The sequence below is a fragment of the Hemitrygon akajei genome, chromosome 12, assembly GCF_048418815.1.
Source record: "Hemitrygon akajei chromosome 12, sHemAka1.3, whole genome shotgun sequence".
Taxonomy (NCBI): domain Eukaryota; kingdom Metazoa; phylum Chordata; class Chondrichthyes; order Myliobatiformes; family Dasyatidae; genus Hemitrygon; species Hemitrygon akajei.
The window spans coordinates 259,988-283,286 of record NC_133135.1 but is presented as its reverse complement, the minus strand read 5'-3'; the positions used below and the strand labels follow the sequence as shown (position 1 = coordinate 283,286).

Sequence of the window (23,299 nt, the reverse complement as noted above, 5' to 3'; positions counted from 1 at the left end):
AATGGCTTGTCATATGAAGAGCATTTGATGGCTCTGTGCCTTTATTCACTAGAATTCAGAAGAAAGAGGTTTGACCTCATTGAAATGTATCAAATGGTGAAATGGTGATAGAGCGGAAGTGGAGAGGATGTTTCTGATGGTGGGAGAGTCTAAGAGCAGAGGACACAGCCTCAGAATAGAGGGACATCCTTTTAGAATAGAGATGAGGAGGAATTTCTTTAGCCAGAGATAGGTGAATCTGTGGAATTTTTTGCACAAGGCAGCTGTGGAGGCCAAATCTAAATGTATATTTAAGGCAGAGAGTGATAGATTCTTGATTGGTCAGGCATGAAGGATTATGGGGAGCAGGCAGGAGATTGGGGCTATTCATATTCATGCAGGTGACACGAAGGTTGGTGGTGTAGATAATGTGGAAGGTTATTGCAGGTTACAAGAGGATATTGAGAGGATGCAGAGCTGGGATGAGAAGTGGCAGCTGGTACTCAACCTGGAAAAGTATGATGTGATACACAAGACCACAAGACATAAGAGCAGAATTAGGCCATTTGCCCCATCGAGCCTGCTCCACCATTCAATTAAGGCTGATCCTCTTCTCCCCCTTCTCAGCCCCACTCCATGGCCTTCTCCCTGTGACCTTTGATGCCATGTCCAATCAAGCACCTATCAAGCTCTGCCTTAAATACACCCAATGACCTGGCCTCAATAGCTGCCTGTGGTAAGAAATCCACAAGTTCACCACCCTCTGGTGAAAGAAATTGCTCCACATCTCTGTTTTAAATGGATGCCCTTCTATCCTGAGGATGAGCCCTCTTGTTCTGGACTCCCCCACCATGGGAAACATCCTTTCAGTGTCTACTCTGTCTAGGTCTTTCAACGTTTGAAAGATTTCAATGAGACCTTCCTTCTAAATTCCAGCAAGTACAGACCCAGCGCCATCTAACATTCCTCATATGATAACACTTTCATTCCGGGAATCATCTTTGTGGACCTCCTCTGAACCCTCTCCAATGCCAGTACATCGTTTCTCAGATGAGGAGGCCAAAACAGTTAACAATACTCAAGGTGAGACCTCACCAGTGCCATATAAAGCCTTAGCATCACATCCCTTCTCTTGAAATAAATGCTAAGAAAGCATTTGTCGTCCTCACCACCGACAGAACCTGCAAGTTGACCTTTAGGGTGTTCTACATAAGGACTTCCAAGTCCATTTGCAACTCCTGAGAGAGGGTGCAGAACAGATAAGGGATGCATTGGTCAGGATCTTTCAAGAATCACTTGATTTTGGTGTGGTCCCAGAGGATCAGAAGATTGCAATTTTCACACCACTCCTTAAGAAGGGAGGAAGGCAAAAGGAAGGAAATTATAGACCTGTTAGTCTCACCTTAATGGCTGGGAAAGTGCTGGAGTCTATAAGGATGAGGTTTCAGGGAACTTGAAAACTAATGATAAAATTCATCAAAGTCAGCATGGTTTCTGTAATGGGAAATCTTGTCTGACAAATCTGTTAGAATTCTTCAAGAAAGTAACAAGCAGGGTAGACAAAAGAGAGGCAGTGGATGTTATTTATTCGGATTTTCAGAAGACATTTGTTAAGGTGCTGCACATGAGGCTGCTTATCAAGATAAAATCCTGTGGCATTACAAGAAAGATACTGGCATGGATAGAGGAATGGCTGACAAGCAGGAGGCAGCGAGTGGGAATAAAAGGGGCCTTTTCTGGTTGGCTGCCAGTGACTAGTGGTGTTCCTCAGTGGTCAGTACTGGGAGTGCTACTTTTCACATTGTTTGTCAATGATTTGGATAACGGAATTGATGTTTTGTGGCAAATTTTGTGGATGATATGAAGATAAGTGGAGGCATAGGTAGCGCTGAGGAAGCAATGCGATTGCAGCAGGACTTAGACAGATTGGAAGAATGGGCGAAAAAGTGGCAGATGGAATACAGTGTTTAAAAATGTATAGTAATGCATTTTGGTAAAAGGAACAATAGAGCAGACTATTATCTAAATGGGGAGAAAGTTCAAACATCAGAGGTGCAGAGGGACTTAGGAGTCCATGTGCAAGACTCCCAGAAGGTTAATTTACAGATTGAGTCTGTGGTAAAGAAGGCAAATGTAATGTTGGCATTTATTTCAAGGGGAATAGAATATTAAAGCAAGGAGATAATTCTGAGCCTTTATAATTGAATTGACCTTATTTCTTACAATCTTCATATACATAAGGAGTAAAAAAATCTTTATGTTACATCTCCATCTAAATGTGCAATGTGCAATTTATAATAAATAATATGTATAACAGAACCGTCAATATAACATAGAAATACAGTTGTATCAGCATGAGTTAATCAGTCTGATGGCCTGGTGGAAGAAGTTGTCCCAGAGCCAGTTGGTCCTGGCTTTTATGCTGCGGTACCATTTCTCGGATGGTAGCAGCTGGAACAGTTTGTGGTTGGGGTGACTCAGGTCCCCAATGATCCTTCGGGCCCTTTTTACACACCTATCTTTGTAAATGTCCTGAATAGTGGGAAGTACGCATCTACAGATGTGCTGGGCTGTCTGCACCATTCTCAATTGTGCCCCTGTAAAAAGTAATTAAGATTTGGGGGCCCCATACCAAATTTCTTCAACCGTCTGAGGTGAAAGAGGCACTGTTGTTCCCATGGACTTGGCCTCTAACACAGTCTGCGGCAGAGCATTCCACTAATTCACTGCCCTTAGAGGAGATATACCAGGATGCTGCCTGGTTTAGCGAATATGGATTATGATCAGAGATTAAGGGAATTAGGGCTTTACTCTTTGGAGAGAAGGAGGATGAGAGGAGACATGATAGAGGTGTACAAGATATTAAGAGGAATACATAGAGCGGATAGCCAGTGTCTCTTCCCCAGGGCACCACTGCTCAGTACAAGAGGTCATGGCTTTAAGGTAAGGGGAGGGAAGTTCAAGGAGGATATTAGAGGAAGGTTTTTTACTCAGAGAGTGGAATGCACTGCCTGAGTCAGCGGTGGAGGCAGATACACCAGTGAAGTTTAAGAGACTACTAGACAGGTATATGGAGGAATTTATGGTGGGGGGGTTATATGAGCGGCAGGGTTTGAGGGTCGGCACAACGTTGTGGGCCAAAGGGCTTGTAATGTGCTGTACTATTCTATGTTCTATGTTGTGCCTTTTTCATCACACAGCCAGTATGTACAGACCATGTGAAATCACATAAGCATGAGACACTGTTAGTATTGTCAACAGTTTTGGGCCTCATATCTCAGAAAGGATGTGTTGTCATTGGAGTGAGCCCAGAAAAGGTTCATGAGGATGATTCTGGGAATAAAGGGGTTAACGTATGAGGAGCTTTTGGCAGCTTTCCTCACTTTGATTTAGAAGAATATGTGGGAGTCTCATTGAAACCTACCGAATGTTGAAAGGACTAGATAGGATGAAATGTGGAGAAGATGTTTCCTATGTTGGGGGTATCCAGAACTAGAGGGGACAGCCTCAAAAATTGAGGTGTGACCTTTTACAAAAGAGGTAAGAGCAGTGAATTAGTGGAACGCTCTGCCGCAGACTGTGTTAGAGGCCAAGTCCATGGGAATATTTAAGGTGGAAGTTGAGCATTTCCTGATCAGTCAGGGAATCAAAGGATATGGCAAAAAGCCACATGTATGGGGTTGACTGGGATCGGGGATCAGCCATGATGGAATGGCGTAGCAGACTCAATTGGCTGAATGGCCTAATTCAGCTCCTATGTCTTATGGTCTTCTCTCAGATTGGTGGATCTTTTTCCCCATTTAGAAAATAGTCCACACATTTATTTCTACTGCATGATCATGAATTTTCCAACATTGTATTTCATTTGTCATTTTCTTGCCTATTCTCCTAATCTGTCTAAGTCCTTCTGCAGCCTACTTGTTTCCAAAACACTTCCTGCCCCTGCACCAATCTCCATATCACCTGAAAACCTGGCAACAAAGCTATCTATTCCTTCATCTAAATCATTGATAGACAGTATAAAAAGAAGTAGACCACTGCGGAATACCACTAGTCACTGGCAGGCAACCAGAAATTGATCCTTTTTTCCCATACATTATGGAAGGTCAAACTTGAAGGCAGAATACAGGGTTAATTGTAGGGTTCTTAGCCGTGTGGAGGAGTAGAGGGATCTTGAGGTCCACATCCATAGATCACTCAAAATTGCCATGCAAGTTTATAGAATGGTTAAGAAAGTGCATGGTGTGTTGATCTTCGATAGGCAGGGAATTGAGTTATGTTTACGGTTAGCAGGCAATCAGCAGCTAAAAAGCTGGAAGTGTGCAGATGATCTGGAATTCTGCATGGTTTGAGATGTCCAATAAGAGTGAGTTCAGAGAAGTCCAATGAACCAAGAGTTACTGGTGAGCCTAAGGATTGGAGATGAAGAGAGATTGGGAACAAGACAAATTCATCATGATAGCCCTAACTTACCTGAACTTGCTCCTCCCCTCCAGGACTGCCAAGAATGCAGGTGACCAGGTGCTATGAAGGAGTGCCGCAGCCACCCCACACTGGTCCAGCACTGACCATTCAGCAGGGAGACGTTATTGAGGTCCATGATGCTGAAGCACACTCTGTCTGGTGGAAGGTATGAAGACATGTAAACAGAGGAGTTCCTTCCAGTGCTGGCTAATGCAGACTCACCCCTTGGAACATCTCCTATTCCCTGGGATCTGAGACTGACTTCAAACATCATTCATGAGGAAGGGTCACTGTGGGAGAGGTGGTACTAAGGGAGGGTCACACTGTGGGAGAGGCAGAACTGAGGAAGGGTCACATTTCTGGGAGGGGAAACTGAGGGAGGGTCACATTGTGGAAGGGGCAGCACTGAGGGAGGGTTGCACTGTGAGAGATCCCTTCTTCATTTTCAGGAAAATGAAGGCGTAATCAGGTGGAAGCAGCTAAGATTGCGAATCCCTAGAAGACTACAAGGGACATGGAACTCCATAGAGTCATAGTGTTAGATAGACTTTTTCAGTCTCTCCTAATATATCCAGACCTCCAGTCCAAACTAGGTACTTGGAGATCTTTTCTGTCCTCTTTCTAGCTTAATCACGTGCTTTGTGTGATGTGGCAACCAAAACAGTACACAATACACCTGGTGTGGTCTCACTGCAGATTACAGAGGAGAGGTACATACTACCCTGAGGCAAATCAGGGTGAATAACTCTTCAGGGCCTGACAAAGTCTTCCCATAGATCCTACAGGAGGCAAGTGCAGAAATTGCCAGAGCCCTTGCAGAGATATTTTAATTATCCTTAGCAACAGGAGAGGTACCAGAGTATTGGAGGATTGCCAGGGTTATTCTGTTGTTTAAAAAAGGCCCTAAACAGAAACCAGTAAATGATAGGCTGGTGAGTCTGACATCAGTTTTGGGAAAGTTATTGGAAGGTATTTTAAGGGAGCAGATATATAAATATTTGGATAGACATGGACTGATTAAGGATAGTCAGCATGGTTTTGTTCATGGTAGGTCATGCCTAACCAATCTGATAGAGTTTTTCGAGGAAGTTACCAGGAAAGTGGATGAAAGCAAGGTAGTGGATGTTGTCTACATGGACTTCTGTAAGGCATTTGACAAGGTCATGCATGGGAGGCTGGTGCCTAGTGGTGTGCCACAGGGATCAGGAATTGTTGTTTGTCTTCCATATCAATGATCTAAATGATAATGTGGTTAACTGGGTCAGCAGTTTTGTGGATAACACCAAGATTGGGGGTGTAGTAGAAGTGAGGAAGACTATAATGGCTTGCAGAAGATCTGCATCAACTAGAACAATGGGCTGAAAAAAGGCAGATGGAATGTAATGCAGACAAATGCAAGGTTTTGCACTTCATTAGGACCAACAGGGTAGGTCTTATACAGCGAACAGTAGGGTACGGAGGAATGTGGTAGAACAAAGCAATTTGGGAATACAGGTATTACAAATTATGTAATTTGTTGGAAGTGATGTTACAGGTAGGTAGGATCATAAAGAAAGCTTTTGCCATATTGGAATTCATAAATCAACACACTGAGTACAGAAAATAGGATATTATGTTGAAGTTGTATAAGACTTTGGTGAGGCCTAATTTGAAGTATTGTGTGTAGTTTTGGTCAACTACCTACAGCAAACATGTAAATAAGGTTGAAAGAGTGGAAAGGAAATTTACAAGGATGTTGCCAGGTCTTAAGGACCTGAGCTATAAGGAAAGATTGAATAAGTTAGGACTGTATTCTTCAGAAGGTTGAAGATTGAGAGGAAATTTGATAGAGCTATACAAAATTATGAGGAGTATGTATAGAGCTTTTTTCACTGTTGGGTGGGACTACATGTAGAGCTCTTGGGTTAAGGGTGAAAGGTGAGAAGTTTATGGGGAACATGAGGGAAAGCTCCTTCACTCAGAGGGCCATGAGAGTGTGGTGGAACAAGCTGCCAACTCAAGTGGTCCAAGTGAACTTGATTTCAACATTTAAGAGAAGTTTGAATAGGTACATGAATAGTAAGGATATGGAGGGTTATGATCCAGGTGCAGGTCATTGGGAGTAGGTAGCTTAAATAGTTTTAGCATGGAACAGATGGTCCAGAGGACTGTTTCTGTGCTTGCTTTCCTATCACTCTATGACTGTAACAAGATATCCACCTCTTGTCCACAGTGCCCCAATTAATGAATGCAAGCAAGCAATACTCTTTCTTCACCACCCACCTTCTACTTCCGGGGAATTATTTGCCTGTATCCCTTAGTCTCTCTGTTCTACAACACTATCCAAGGGCCCTACCATTAACTGTGTTGTCTTGCCACAGTTAAGCTTCCCAAAATGCATCACTTTGCTTTTGATTAAGTTCAAATTCCATCTTCCATTCATCAGCCCAATTTCCCAGTTGATCTCCGTCCTACTGTAAGCTGAGACAGCCTTATTCACTGACCCCTAAATCACCAGTGCCGATGCTGTCATCAGCACAGTGTGTATGTGGAACCACAGCTGAAGGTGATACTTCTGTGTGTTTATTGTGGAAAAAAATATGGACACTGGTGAAATTGAGAAAAACAATACTGATGTCCTGAAGCATTGAAACATTATGCAAAGAGAACATAGAACAGTACAACACATTACAGGCCCTTCGGCTCACAATGTTGTGCCAACCCTCAATCCCTGCCTCCCATATAACCCCCCACCTTAAATTCCTCCATATATCTGTCCAGTAGTCTCTTAAACTTCACTAGTGTATCTACCTCTACCACTGACTCAGGCAGTGCATTCCACGCACCAACCACTCTCTGAGTGAAAAACCTTCCTCTAATATCCCCCTTGAACTTAACTCCCCTTACCTTAAAGCCATGTCCTCTTGTACTGAACAGTGGTGCCCTGGGGAAGAGGCGCTGGCTGTCCACTCTGTCAATTCCTCTTAATATCTTGTGCACTTCTATCATGTCTCCTCTCATCCTCCTTCTCTCCAAAGAGTAAAGCCCTAGCTCCCTTAATCTCTGATCATACTCCATACTCTCTAAACCAGGCTGCATCCTGGTAAATCTCCTCTGTACCCTTTCCAATGCTTCCACATCCTTCCTATAGTGGACACAGTACTCCAAGTGTGGCCTAACCAGAGTTTTATAGAGCTGCATCATTACATCGCGTCTCTTAAACTCTATCCCTCGACTTATGAAAGCTAACACCCCATAAGCTTTCTTAACTACCCTATCTACCTGTGAGGCAACCTTCAGGGATCTGTGGACATGTACCCCCAGATCCCTCTGCTCCTCCACACTACCAAGTATCCTGCCATTTACTTTGTACTCTGCCTTGGAGTTTGTCCTTCCAAAGTGTACCACCTCACACTTCTCCGGGTTGAATTCCATCTGCCACTTCTCAGCCCACTTCTGCATCCTATCAATGTCTCTGCAATCTTCGACAATCCTCTACACTATCTACAGCACCACCAACATTTGTGTCGTCTGCAAACTTGCCAACCCACACTTCTACCCCCACATCCAGGTCGTTAATAAAAATCACAAAAAGTAGAGGTCCCAGAACAGATCCTTGTGGGACACCACTAGTCACAATCCTCCAATCTGAATGTACTCCCTCTACCACGACACTCTGCCTTCTGCAGGCAAGCCAATTCTGAATTCACCTTGCCAAACTTCCCTGGATCACATGCCTTCTGACTTTCTGAATAAGCCTACCATGTGGAACCTTGTCAAATGCCTTACTAGAATCCATGTAGATCACATCCACTGCACTACCCTCATCTATATACCTGGTCACCTCCTCAAAGAACTCTTATCAGGCTTGTTAGGCATGATCTGCCCTTCACAAAGCTATGCTGACTGTTCTTGATCAGACCATGATTCTCTAAATGCCCATAGATCCTATCTCTAAGAACCTTTTCCAACAGCTTTCCCACCACAGACGTAAGGCTCGCTGGTCTATAATTACCTGGACTATCCCTACTACCTTTTTGGAACAATGGGACAACATTTGCCTCCCTCCAATCCTCCGGTACCATTCCCGTGGACAACGAGGACATAAAGATCCTAGCCAGAGGCTCAGCAATCTCTTCCCTTGCTTCGTGGAGCAGCCTGGGGAATATTCCATCAGGCCCCGGGGACTTATCCGTCCTAATGTATTTTAACTCCAACACCTCCTCTTGGTTAATATCAACATGCTCCAGAACATCAACCTCACTCATATTGTCCTCACCGTCATCAAGTTCCCTCTCCTCAGTGAATACCGAAGAGAAGTATTCTTTGAGGACCTCGTTCACTTCCACAACCTCCAGGCACATCTTCCCACTTTTATCTCTAACTGGTCCTACCTTCACTCCTGTCATCCTTTCATTCTTCACATAATTGAAGAATGCCGGGGTTTTCCTTTACCCTACTCGCCAAGGCCTTCTCATGCCCCCTTCTTACTCTTCTCAGTCCCTTCTTAAGCTCCTTTCTTGCTACCTTATATTCCTCAATAGATCCATCTGATCCTTGCTTCCTAAACCTCATGTATGCTGCCTTCTTCTACCTGACTAGATTTTCCACCTCACTTGTCACCCATGGTTCCTTCATCCTACCATTCTTTATCTTCCTCACCAGGACAAATTTATCCCTAACATCCTGCAAGATATCCCTAAACATCGACCACATGTCCATAGTACATTTCCCTGTAAAAACATCATCCCAATTCACACCCACAAGTTCTAGCCTTATAGCCTCATAATTTGCCCTTCCTCAATTAAAAATTTCCCTGTCCTCTCTGATTCTATCCTTTTCCATGATAATGCTAAAGGTCAGGGAGCGTTGATCACTGTGCCCCAGATGCTCACCCACTGACAGATCTGTGACCTGACCTGGTTCGTTACCTAATACTAGATCTAGTACGGCATTTCCCCCTAGTCGGCCTGTCAACATACTGTGACAGGAATCCATCCTGGACACACTTAACAAACTCTGACCCATCTAAACCCTTCGAACTAATCAAGTGCCAATCAGTATTAGGGAAGTTAAAGTCACCCATGATAACAATCCTGTTATTTTTGCACCTTTCCAAAATCTGCCTCCCAATCTGCTCCTCGGTATCTCTGCTACTACCAGGGGGCCTATAGAATACCTCCAGTAGAGTAACTGCTCCCTTCCTGTTCCTGACTTCCACCCATACTGACTCAAAAGGGGATCCTGCTACATTACCCACCCTTTCTGCAGCTGTAATAGTATCCCTGACCAGTAATGCCACTCCTCCTCCCCTTTCCCTCTCTCTCTATCCCTTTTAAAAGCACTGAAATCCGGGAATATTGAGAATCCATTCCTGCCCTGGTGCCAGCCAAGTCTCCGTAATGGCCACTACATCATAATTCCATGTATATATCCTAGCTCTCAGTTCATCACCTTTGTTCCTGATGCTTCTTGCATTGAAGTGCACACACTTTAGCCCTTCTACCTTACTACCTTTATACCCTTTATTCTGCTGCTCTTTCCTCAAAGCCTCTCTATATGTTACATCTGGCTTTACTCCATGCACTTCTTTCACTGCTCTATCGCTCCGGGTCCCATCCCCCTTGCAAATTATTTTAAACCCTCCCGAACCATGCTAGCAAACCTACCAGCAAGGATATTGCTCGCCCTCGAGTTCAGGTGCAACTCATCCAATCTGTACAGATCCCACCTTCCCCAGAAGAGATCCCAATGGTCCAAAAATCTAAAAGCCTGCCCCCTGCACCAACTCCTCAGCCACACATTTAACTGCCATCTCCTCCAATTCTTACCATCACTATCACGTAGTACTGACAGCAATCCTGAGAACGCCACCCTCGAGGTCCTGTTCTTCAGCCTTCTGCCTAGTTCCCGAAACTCACACTTCAGGACCTCATCCCTCTTCCTGCCTATGTCGTTGGTCCCAACATGTATCACGACTTCTGGTTGCTTTCCCTCTTGTACCAGGATGTCATGCGCCCAGTCAGAGACATCCCGGACCCTGGCACCCGGGAGGCAACAAACCATGTGGGTTTCCTTCTCATGTCCACAAAATCTCCTGTCTGCTCCCCTAACTATAGAGTCTCCAATGACGACAGCTCTCCTCTTATCCGTCCCATCCTTCTGCACCACAGGGTCAGACTCAATGCCAGAGGCTCTGCCACCGTGGCTCACAGCTGGTCGGTCGTCCTCACCAACAGCATCCAGGACGGTAAACTTATTATTCAGGGGAATGGCTACAGGGGTGCTGTGCACTACCTGTCTACTCTCCTTCGCTTTCCCCCCTCGGACTGTCACCCAACGACCTGCTTCTGGCAGCCTTGGTGTGACTACCTCCCTGTAGCTCTCATCTATGACCCTACATTCTCCCTTATGAGTCGAAGGTCATCCAGCTGCTGCTCCAGATTCCTCACACGGTCTTCCAGATCGCCCAGCTGCAAGCACTTCTGGCAGATATGACTCTGCGGGAGAGGGGCATTCCCCCAAGACTGCCACATCTCACAGGAGAGGCACATCACTGTCTCAGGAGGCATTGTAAAGACTAACTGGGAACAAGCTTGTCCTCCGCCTCTTCTCGTAGAATCCCTCAAGTCAAAGCCTCAAATCTCCACTCCTTCACTGGGCCACTCACTCTCAGGCTGCTCTGCTTGAGGTAACCCTCTATTTATTGTTTGAGCTTTTCAAACTGTTTGGTCACCTGACCTCGATTGCCCAATCAGCTGCTTTCTGCTGAGTCTGAGCTCTTCAAATCTTGATTGTCTAATCAACAGCTTTCTGCTGAGCAATTCAAATCTTGATTGACTTGATTGCACAGTCCAACTGCCAAAACTGCCAGAATCTCTCGAGTCAAAGCCTCAAATCTCCACTCCTTCACTGGCCCACTCACTCACTGGCCGCTCCACTTGAGGTAACCCTCTATTTATTTGTTTGAGCTTTTCAAACTGTTTGAAAAGACTCAGTGTTGAGGCACATAAAGCTGGGTGAATCTTCAGGTCTGGCGAAGTGCATCCTATGGTGTTTTGAGAGGCAGTAATTATTATATCTACCTTAGTTCTGGGTAAGCTACCAGAAGACTGCAGACAGAACTAGTACAGGTCAGAGAGGGTCAGTATTAGTACAGGTCAGACCATAAGGCCATAAGATATAGGAATACAGTTAGGCTATTTGGCCCATCAAGTCTGCTCCACCATTTCATCATGGCTGATCAATTTTTCCTCTCAGCCCCAACTCCCTGCCTTCTCCCCATAGGCAGATGAATTTGAGGTACAAATGCAGATTGTAAGCTATGATAGAAATGTAGACATGGAAACATAGAAAACCTACAGCACAATACAGGCCCTTTGGCCCACAATGCTGTGCCAAACATGTCCTTATTTTAGAAATTACCTAGGATTACCCATAGCCCTCTATTTTTCTAAGCTCCATGTACCTATCCAGGAGTCTCTTAAAAGACCCTATCATATCTGCCTCCACCATCATTGCTAGCAGCTCATTCCATGCATGCACCACTCTCTGCGTAAAAAACTTACCCCTGACATCTCATCTGTACCTACTCCCTAGCACCTTAAAATTGTTCCCTCTCATGTTAGCCATTTCAGTCTGGAAAAAAGCCTCTATGACTATCCACACGATCGATACACTAAATTATGGCTGAAAGAAGATAGATAGATAGATAGATACTTTATTCATCCCCATGGGGAAATTCAACTTTTTTTCCAATGTCCCATGCACTTGTTGTAGCAAAACTAATTACATACAATACTTAACTCAGTAAAAAATATGATATGCATCTAAATCACTATCTCAAAAAGCATTAATAATAGCTTTTAAAAAGTTCTTAAGTCCTGGCGGTAGAATTGTAAAGCCTAATGGCATTGGGGAGTATTGACCTCTTCATCCTGTCTGAGGAGCATTGCATCGATAGTAACCTGTCGCTGAAACTGCTTCTCTGTCTCTGGATGGTGCTATGTAGAGGATGTTCAGAGTTATCCATAATTGACCGTAGCCTACTCAGCGCCCTTCGCTCAGCTACCGATGTTAAACTCTCCAGTACTTTGCCCACGACAGAGCCCGCCTTCCTTACCAGCTTATTAAGACGTGAGGCGTCCCTCTTCTTAATGCTTCCTCCCCAACACGCCACCACAAAGAAAGTAGCTTGGAACTTAATGTCCAGCAGTACACATTGTATCAACAGGACAGGAATGAGGACGGAGGGGCCGGCATTGTTCTGTTGGTAAAAAATGAAATTAAATCATTTGAGAAAGGTGACTTAGGTTCGGAAGGTGTTGAATCATTGTGGTTAGAGCCAAGGAACTGCAAGGGTAAAAAAGCCCTGATGGGAGTTGTATACAGACCTCCAAACAGTAGTAAGGATGTGGCCAACAAATTACAAAAGAAGATAGAAAATGCATGCCAAAAGGCAATGTTATAATAGTCATGGAAGACTTCAATATGGAGGTAGTTTTGGAAAATCAGGTTGGTGCTGGATTCAATGAGGGGAATTTCTAGAGTGCCAACAAGATGGCTTTTTAGAGCAGCTTGTGGTTGAATCCATGAGGAGATAATCTGTTCTGGATTGAGTGATGTGCAATAAACCAGAATTGATTAGAGTACTTAAGGTAAAAGATCCGGAGGAAAGTGATCATAATATGCTGAACTTCACTCAGAAATTTGAGAAGGAGAAGCTAAAGTCAAATGTATCTTTATTACAGTAGAGTAAAGGGAATTGCAGAGGTGTGATAGAGGAGTTCGCCAAAATTAATTGGAACATTTCTGGAAGCAATTCAGAAGGCACAGGATATATACATAGCAAAGAGGAAGATGTATTCGAAAGGAAGACTGACCCAGCTGTGGCTAACAAGAGAAGTCAAAGCCAAAGAGAGGGCATGAAATAGAGCAAAAATTAGTGAGAAGTTAGAGGATTGGGAAGTTTTTAAAAACCAACAGAAGGCAACTAAAAGTTCATTAAGGTAAAAATGGAATATGAAAGTAAGCTAGCCAATACTATTAAAGAGGATGCCAAAAGTTTCTTCAAATACAAAAAGTGTAAACGAAAGGTGAGAGTGGATATCAGATCATTGGAAAACAATGCTGGAGAGGTAGTAATGAGGACAACAAAATGGCAGATGAACTGAATAAGTACTTAGCATCAGTTTTCATTCTGGAAGACATTAGCAGTATGGTAAAATTTCCAGATGTCAGGGATCATGAAGTGTGCGAAGTTACCATAATTAGAGAAGATTCTTGGGAAACTGAAAGGTCTGAAGGTAAATAAGTCACCTGGACCAGAAGGTGTACAGCTCAGGTTTCAGAGCAAGGTGGCTGAAGAGATTGTGGAGGCATTAGTAGTGATCTTTCAAAAATCACTAGATTCACTCATGGTTCCAGCAGATTGGAAAACTGCAAATGTCAGTTCACTTTTCAAGAAAGGAGAGAGGCTGAAGAAAGGAAACTATAGCACAGGTGGTCTGACCTCTGTGGTTGGGAAGATGTTGGAGTCGATTATTGGTTGATTTTGTGTACTTGCATTTTCAGAAGGGTTTGACAAGGTGCCACATTTCAGGCTGTTTAACAGCTACTGTTCCATGGTATCACAAGAATGATTCTTGTGATAGATAAAGCAGTGGCTGTTTGGCAGAGGCAATGAGTGGGAATAAAGGGAGCCCTTTCTGGTTGGCTGCCAGTGAGTAGTGGTGTTCCACAGGGGTCTGTGTTGGGACTGATTCTTTTTACATTGTATGTCAATGATTTAGATGATGGAATTGATGACTTTGTTGCAATGTTTGCAGATGATAGGTGGAGGGGCAGGTAGTTTTGAGGAAGTAGAGAGGCTACAGAAGGACTTTGGCAGATTAGGAGAATAGGGAAAGAAATGGCAAATGGAATACAGTTTCAGGAAACATATGGTCATGCACTTTCGGAGAAGGAATGACAGGGTTGACACTATTCTAAGTGGAGAGAAAATACAAAAACTGAGATGCAAAGGGATTTGGGATTCCCTAATGGTTCATTTTCAGGTTGATTCTGTGATGAGGAATGTAAATGAAATTTAGGCATTTATTTCAAGAGGACTAGTATATAAAAGCAAGGATGTAATGTTCAGACTTTATAAAACGCTGCTGAGGCTTCACTTGGAATATTGTGAGCAGTTTTGGGCCCCTTATTGTAGAAAGTATTTGCTGAAACTGGAGAGGGTTTAAAGGAGGTTTACGAAAATGATTCCAGAATTGAATGGCTTGTCATATGAAGAGCATTTGATGGCTCTGGGGCTTTATTCACTGGAATTCAGAAGAATAAGGGGTAACCTCATTGAAACTTATCAAATGGTGAAAGACCTTGATAGAGTGGATGTGGAGAGGATGTTTCCTATGATGGGACAGTCTAAGACCAGAGGGCACAACCTCAGAATAGTAGGGTGTCCTTTTAGAAATGAGATGAGGTGGTAATTCTTCAGCCAGAGAGTGGTGAATCTATAGAATTCTTTGCCACCAACAGCTCTGGAGGCCAGGTCTTTATGTATATTTAAGGCAGAGGTTGATAGATTCTAGATTAATCTGGGCATGAAGGGATACAGGGAGAAGTCAGGAGGTTGGGGCTGAGAGGAAAATTGGATCAGCCATGATGAAATGATGGAGCAAACTCGATAGGCCAAAAGGCTGAATTCTGCATCTATATCTTATGGTCATCATGCCCTGTCCAATCAAGAATCTATCAACCACTCTGTGTGGAGGCCTTACTAGTACTTTATGAAGTCTCAACATTATATCCTTGCTTTTATATTCTAGTCATCTAGAAATGAATGATAACATCACATTTGCCTTCATCACCAGAGACTCTACCTGCAAATTAACCTTTAGGGAATCCTGCATAAGTTCCTTTGCCCCTCTGTTTTCTATATTCTCTGTTCATTTAGAAAATAGTCTACCCTTTCATTTCTTCTACCACAGTATATTTCCTGACATTGTATTCTGTTTTCCATTTCTTTGCCCAGTCTCCTCATCTCTCTGTACTTCTATAGCCTCTCTACTTCCTCAAAACCACTTGCCCCTTCACATATCTTTATATTGTCTGCAAACTTTGCGACAAAGCCATCAGTTCCATCATCCAAATCATTGACATATAATGTGAAAAGAAACAGTCCCAACACAGACCTCTGTGGAACACCACTAGTCACTGGCAGCCAACCAAAAATGGTTCCCTTTATTCCCACTCATATGTCTACCAAACAGTCACTGCTTTATCTTTGCTACACTATTACCTGTAATACCATGGGCCTGTTTCTGTGCTGTAATTGTTATATGGTTATATGGTTATAAGTCATGGTCCATGTAGATACCAATGACATTAGAAAGAGTGATTAGGTTCTGCACAGGGACTTCAGTGAGTTAGATGCCCAAGGCATGTAACTTAGAGTTAAAGTTAAAGGGCATATCAGTTAAAGGGGAGGTATGACCTGTTCAAAAGTGACGGGTTGCAACTGAACCTGAGGGGGACCAATATTCTCGCGAGTAGATTTGTTAGAGCTGTTGGGGGAGCATTTAAGCTAACTTGGCAGGGGGTGGGACCCAGAGTGAAGGGAGCAAGAAGGCTACAAGTAAACAGCTGATTTTTTGGAGCGAATGAATTTTTTACTACTCGGGGTAAAAGAGAGGCAAGACTGCGCAGGCGCGTGACATCAGCCAGTAGAGCGTAAAAGATTTAAAAAGAAGGCCGTCCTATCCAGCGGGCAGCATTTGGAGTGGGCAGCAGTGTGAGAGGCAGCAAAGTGTTAGGGCTTTGGCTCATGGGCTTAGGTGGTAACAGGACAGGCGAGGTAGGTTTAACTGTGTTATTTGCGGAAAGAAGGAAGTATGTGTGTGAGGCAAGTTTTCTGTGTTCATTGTCAAATGTGGGAGGTCCTGGAGTCTCCCAGCCTCCCAGACAGCCATATCTGCACCTGGTGTGTCGAGCTGCGCCTCCTAAGGGACCGAGTTAGAGAACTGGAGTTGCAGCTCGATGACATTCGCCTAGTCAGGGAGAGCGAGGAGGTGATAGAGAGGAGTTATAGACAGGTGGCCACACCAGGGCCTTGGGAGACGGACAAGTGAGTCACAGTCAGGAGGGGGAAGTGGAAGAGTCAGGTACTAGAGAGTACAACTGTGGCTGTACCCCTTGACAATAAGTACTCCTGTTTGAGTACTGTTGGGGGGAACAATCTATCTGGGGGAAGCGGCAGTGGCCGTGCATCTGGCACAGAGTCTGGCCCTGTGGCTCAGAAGGATAGGGAAGGGAAGAGGAAGGCAGTAGTGATAGAGGACTCTATAGTTAGGGGGTCAGACAGGCGATTCTGTGGACGCAGGAAAGAAACTCTGATGGTAGTTTGCCTCCCAGGTGCCAGGGTCTGAGATGTTTCAGATCACGTCCAAGATATCCTGCAGTGGGAAGGAGAACAGCCAGAGGTCGTGGTACATATTGGTACTAATGACCTAGGTAGGAAAAGGGAAGAGGTCCTGAAAAAAGACTACAGAGAATTAGGAAGGAAGTTGAGAAGCAAGACCGCAAAGGTAGTAATTTTGGGATTACTGCCTGTGTCACGTGACAGTGGGAATAGGAATAGAATGAGGTGGAGGATAAATACGTGGCTGAGGGATTGGAGCAGTGGGCATGGATTTAGATTTCTGGATCATTGGGACCTCTTTTGGGGCAGGTGTGATCTGTACAAAAAGGACAGGTTGCACTTGAATCCCAGGGGTCCAATATCCTGGCAGGGAGGTTTGCTAAGGCTACTAGGGAGAGTTTAAACTAGAATTGTTGATGGGTGGGAACTGAACTGAAGACACTGGGGAAGAGGAGGTTGGCTCACAAATAGAGAAAGCTTGTGGACAGTGCAAGAGGGACTGTTTGTTACCACAGATGCTGCCTGACCTACTGAGTTCCTCCAGTGTGTTGTGCGTGTTGCTCTGACCCCAGCATCTGCAGTGTACTTTGTGGTTGTGAGAGGGAGGATAGGCAGGTGATAGAGAAGGGACGCACTCAGACCAAAGGTTTGTGATGTGTCTATTTTAACTCAAGGAGTGTTGTGAACAAAGTGGATGAGCTTAGAGCGTGGATCAGTACTTGGAGATATGATGTGGTGGCCATTACAGAGACTTGGATGGCTCAGGGACAGGAATGGTTACTTCAAGTGCCAGGTTTGAGATGTTTCAGAAAGGACAGGAAGGGAGACAAAAGAGGTGGGGGCGTGGCACTGTTGATCAGAGATAGTGTCACAGCTTCAGAAAAGGTGGACACCATGGAGGGATTGTCTACGGAGTCTCTGTGGGTGGAGGTTAGGAACAGAAAGGGGTCAATAACTTTACTGGGTGTTTTTATAGGCCGCCCAATAGTAACAGGGATATCGAGGAGCAGAAGGGAAACAGGTCCTGGAAAGGTGTAATAAGAACAGAGTTGTCGTGATGGGAGATTTTAATTTCCCAAATATCGATTGGGTTCTCCCTAGAGCGAGGGGTTTAGATGGGGTGGAGTTTGTTAGGTGTGTTCAGGAAGGTTTCTTGACACAGTATGTATATAAGCCTACAAGAGGAGAGCCTGTACTTGACTTGGTATTGGGAAATGAAGCTGGTCAGGTGTCAGTTCTCTCAGTGGGAGAGCATTTTGGAGATGGTGATCATAATATTATCTCCTTTACAATAGCATTGGAGAGAGATAGGAACAGACAAGTTAGAAAAGCATTTAATTGGAGTGAGGGGAATTATGAGGCTATCAGGCAGGAAATTGGAGACTTAAATTGGAAACAGATGTACTCAGGGAATAGTATGGAAGAAATGTGGCAAATATTCAGGGGATATTTATGTGGAGTTCTGTATTGGTACGTTCCAATGAGACAGGGAAGTTATGGTAGGGTACAGGAACTGTGGTGTACAAAGGTTGTAATAAGTCTAGTCAAGAAGAAAAGAAAAGCTTACAAAAGGTTCAGAGAGCTAGGTAATCTTAGAGAGCAAGAAGATTATAAAGCTACCAGGAAGGAGCTTAAGAAGGAAACTAGGAGAGCCAGAAGGGGCCATGAGAAGGACTTGGCAGGCAGGATTAAGGAAAACCCTAAGGCATTCTACAAGTATGTGAAGAGCAAGAGGATAAGATGTGAAAGAATAGGACCTATCAAGTGTGATGGTGGGAAAGTGTGTATGGAACGAGAGGAAACAGCAAAGGTACTTAGTGATTGTAGTGATGACTTGCAGCAGACTGAAAAGCTTGAGCCTGTAGATATTAAGAAAGAGGATGTGCTGGAGCTTTGGAAAGCATCAAGTTAGATAAGTTGCAGGGACCAGACGAAAAGTAGCCCAGGCTACTGTGGGAGGCGAGGGAGGAGATTGCTGAGACTCTGGCGATGATCTTTGCATCATCAGTGGGAGCGGGAGAGCTTCTGGAGGATTGGAGGGTTGTGGATGTTGTTCTTTATTCAAGAAAGGGAGTAGAGATAGCCCAGGGAATCATACACCAGTGTGTCTTACCTCAGTGGTTGGTAAGTTGATGGAGAAGATCCTGAGAGGCAGGATTTATGTACATTTGGAAAAGTATAATATGATTAGGAGTAGTCAGCATGGCTTTGTCAAGGGCAGGTCGTGCCTTACGAGCCTGATAGAATTTTTTGAGGATGTGACTAAATACATTGATGAAGGAAGAGCAGTGGATGTAAGGTATATGGATTTCAGCAAAGCATTTTATAAGGTACCCCATGCAAGGCTTATTGAGAAAGTAAGGAGGCATGAGATCCAAAGGGACATTGCTTTCTGGATCCGGAATTGGCTTGCCCACAGAAGGCAAAGAGTAATTGTAGACGGGTCATATTCTACATGGAGGTTGGTCACCAGTGGAGTGCCTCAGGGATCTGTTCTGGGACCCTTACTCTTCGTGATTTTTATAAATGACCTGGATGAGGAAGTGGAGGGATGGGTTAGTAAGTTTGCTGATGACACAAAGGTTGGAGGTGTTGTGGATAGTGTGGAGGGCTGTCAGAGATTAAAGCGGGACATTGATAGGATGCAAAACTAGGCTAACAAGTGGCAGATGGAGTTCAACACAGTTAAGAGTGAAGTGGTTGATTTTGGTAGGTCAAATATGATGGCAGAATATATTATTATTGGTAAGACTCTTGGCAGTATTGAGGATCAGAGGGATATTGGGGTCCAAGTCCATAGGACGCTCAAAGCAGCTGCGCAGGTTGACTCTGTGGTTAAGAAGGCATAAGGTGTATTGGCCTTCATCAATCATGGAATTGAATTTAGGAGCCGAGAGATAATGTTGCAGCTATATAGGAACCTGGTCAGACCCCACTTGGAGTACTGTGCAAATTTCTGGTCGCCTCACTACAGGAAGGATATGAAAGTCATAGAAAGGGAGCAGAGGAGATTTACAGGCATATTGCCTGGATTGGGGAGCATGCCTTATGAGAATAGGTTGAGTGAACTCGGCCTTTTCTCCTTGGAGCGAAGAAGGATGAGAGGTTACCTGATAGAGGTGTATAAGATGATGAGAGGCATTGATCATGTGGATAGTCAGAGGCTTTTTCCCAGGGCTGAAATGGTTGCCACAAGCGGACACAGGTTTAAGGTGCTGGGGAGTAGGTACAGAGGAGATGTCAAGGGTAAGTTTTTTACTCAGATAGTGGTGAGTGCGTGGAATGGGCTGCCAGCAATGGTGGTGGAGGCAGATACGATAGGGTCTTTTAAGAGACTTTTAGATAGATACATGGACGTTAGTAAAATAGAGGGCTATAGGTAAGCCTAGTAATTTCTCAGGTAGGGACATGTTCAACACAACTTTGTGGGCAGAAGGGTCTGTATTGTTCTGTAGGTTTTCAATGTTTCAATAACTCAGGAAAGAACAGATTTTAAAAAAGTAAAGATAGGGTGCAGTCAGATTGTCAGGAAAGGCAGGCAGGTAGTGGGACTTAGTCACAGCCAGCAGGGTGAGTAGGGATGCAGAGTCAGAAAGGACAGCAAATACGGTTCTTAAGGTGTTATATCTAAATGCATGTAGTACATGAAATATAGTGGATGATCTTGTTGTAGTATTACAGATTGTCATCTATGATGTTGTGGCCATCACTGAATCGTGGCGAAAGAATAGCTGTAGTTGGGAATTAAATGTCCAAGATTACACATTATATCAGAGGGATACAAAGGTAAGCAGAGGAGGTTTGTGGCTCTACTGGTAAAGAATGGCATCAAATCAGTAGAAAGATATGACATAGGATCAGAAGTTGTTGAAACCTTGTGGGTTGAGTTAAGAAACTGAAAGTGTAAAATGACATTGATGGCAGTTGTATACAGGACTCACAACAGTGGGTGGGAGGTGAACCAGAGGTTACAATAGGAAATAGAAAAGTCAAGTCAAAAGGACACTGTTAAAGTAGTCATGGGAGATTTTAACATGCTGGTCAATTGGGAAAATCAGGGTGGTAATGGATCTCAAGAGAGTGAGTTTGTTGAATCCCTAAGAGATAGCTTTTTGGAACAGGTTGTTGTTGGACCTACTAGGGAATCAGCTATACTGGATTGGGTGTTATGTAATGAACCGGAGGTGATTAGGGAGCTTAAAGTAAAAGAACTCTTAGGAACCAGTGATCACAATATGATTGTGTTCAACTTGAAATTTGATAAGGAGAAAGTAAAGTCTGATGTAGTCAGTCAGCAGAGCAGCAATGGTGTGTGTTTCTGGGAAAAATGAGGAAGGTGCAGGACATATGTATTCCAAAAATGAAGCAACACTCAAATGATAAAATAGTACAACCATGGCTGACAAGGGAAGTCAAAGCTACTGTAAAAGCAAAAGAAAGAGCATACAACAAAGCAAAAATTAGTGGGAAGAAAGAGGATTGGGAGGTTTTTAAAAACCTACAGAGAGCAGCTAAAAAAATCATTAGAAGGGAAAAGATGAAATATGAAAGCAAGCTGGCAAAAAATATCAAAGTGGATAGTAAAAGTTTTTACAAGTATGTTAAAAAAAGAGAAGAGAGTCTGGATATAGTACCACTAGAAAATGAGGCAGGAGAAATAACAGAGGACAAGGAGATAGCTGCTGAAGTAAATGTTAAAGACAGTAGCAGTATGCCTGATGTTGTAGTGTGTCAAGGAAGAGAAGTGGGTGTAGTTACTGTTACAAAAGAGGTGCTCAAAAAGCTGAAAGACCTAAAGGTACTGTCAGTACCTCTAGTTGAACTCTCTTTTTGTGTGTTTCTGCCAAGCTGTCAGTTCTGCAGTTTTATATTGCCATGTGCTCCTGTCCCCCAGTCCTGCTCTACTCTGGCCCCTGTATTACTGAGTACTCCGCCTCTCACCTACCTCTCATTATTACCTGTATTGCTGCCACCTGTGTCTCATTGTGCTCCACCTATAGCTGCCGCTCTGTTTATTGCTCAGTCCTGTGTTTTCACCTGTTTGTAGCCAGATTATGCCAGTGAATTTTCCTGAGCCTTTCCAGCATTCTTATCTGTACTCTGTCCGAATGTTAAACTTTGCCTGTTTCCAATTCTGGTTTTTGGATTTCTCTGGATGTTTTGATCTCTGCCTGATCTTTGACGCAGACTTTGTTTGCACCTCGGGATTTGGTACTCAATTAATATATCTGTGTGCACAATACTGGGTCTGCGATTGGATCCCTGCTCCAGCATCCTGACAGGTACATAAGTTACCCGGACTGGAGGAACTGCACCCCAGGATTCTGAGAGAGATAGTGTTAGAGATTGTGTGGCATTAGAAATGATCTCTCAAAAATCAATGGACTCTGGCATGGTGCCAGAGGACTGGAAAATTGCAAATGTTAGAGTATTGGCTGATTGGTAGGAGGTAGCGAGTGGGAATAAAGGGTCCTTTTCTGGTTGGCTGCCAGTGACTAGTGGTGTTCTTAACCATATAACATATAACAATTACAGCACGGAAGTTCTTCAGGGATCAGTTTTGGGACCACTTCTTTTTATGCTGGATATAAATGATTTAGATGATGGAGTTGATGGCTTTGTTGCCAGGTTTGCAGATGATATGAAGATTGGAGGAGGGGCAGGTAGTGTTGAGGAAACAGCTAGGATGCAGAAGGACTTAAACAGATTCAGAGAATGGGCATGCAAGTGGCAAATGAAATACAATGTTGGAAAATGCATGGTCATGCACTTTGGTAGTAGAAATAAATGTGCAGACAGTTTTCTAAATGGGGAGAAAATCCGGGAATCTGAGATACCGAGGGACTTGGGAGTCCTTGGGCAGAAAATCCTAAAGATTAACTTGCAGGTTGAGTCAGTGGTGAGGGAGGAAAAAGCCATGTTGGCATTCATTTCAAGTAGTCTAGAATATAAGAGCAAGGATGTGATGCTGAGGCTTTGTAAGGGACTGGTGAGGCCTCACATTGTTCCAATTTCTTGGGTTCTTATGAATGATGATGTTCCTAGTCATTTGTGAGACCTTTGCAGGAGGGGCAGGACTAGCAGCTCAGGGCAGGTGAAAGAAATCTGTGTTGGGGAACACTTTGCATCCGGTGACCACAATGTCATTAATTTCAAAGAAAATATGCAAAGAGATAGGTCTGGTCCATGGTTTTAGAGTCTATAAAAATGTAAGAAATAGAAGCAGGAGTAGGCCATCTGGCCTGTCAAGTCTGTTCCACCATTCAATAAGATCATGGCTGATCTGGCCATGGACTCATTTTCCACCTACCTGTCTTTTTCCCATAACCCGTAATTCCCTTACTATGCAAAAATCTATCCAACCTTGTCTTAAATATATTTACTGAAGTAGCTTCCACTGCTTCATTGGGCAGAGAATTCCACAGATTCACCACTCTCTGGGAAAAGCAGTTCATCTTCATC

The 23,299-nt window shown here is 43.9% G+C and overlaps 1 protein-coding gene across 2 annotated transcripts in view; it reads left to right on the top strand.

The window, feature by feature from the left end:
* Nucleotides 1-23,299, top strand: part of LOC140736658 (guanine nucleotide exchange factor VAV3) — a 464,504-nt gene that overhangs the window by 368,430 nt on the left and 72,775 nt on the right. For both annotated transcript variants that reach the window (XM_073062466.1, XM_073062465.1), the window contains one exon: nucleotides 4,476-4,609. In XM_073062466.1, coding sequence (XP_072918567.1) covers nucleotides 4,476-4,609 — 134 coding nt within the window. The remainder of the gene's footprint in view (nucleotides 1-4,475; nucleotides 4,610-23,299) is intronic.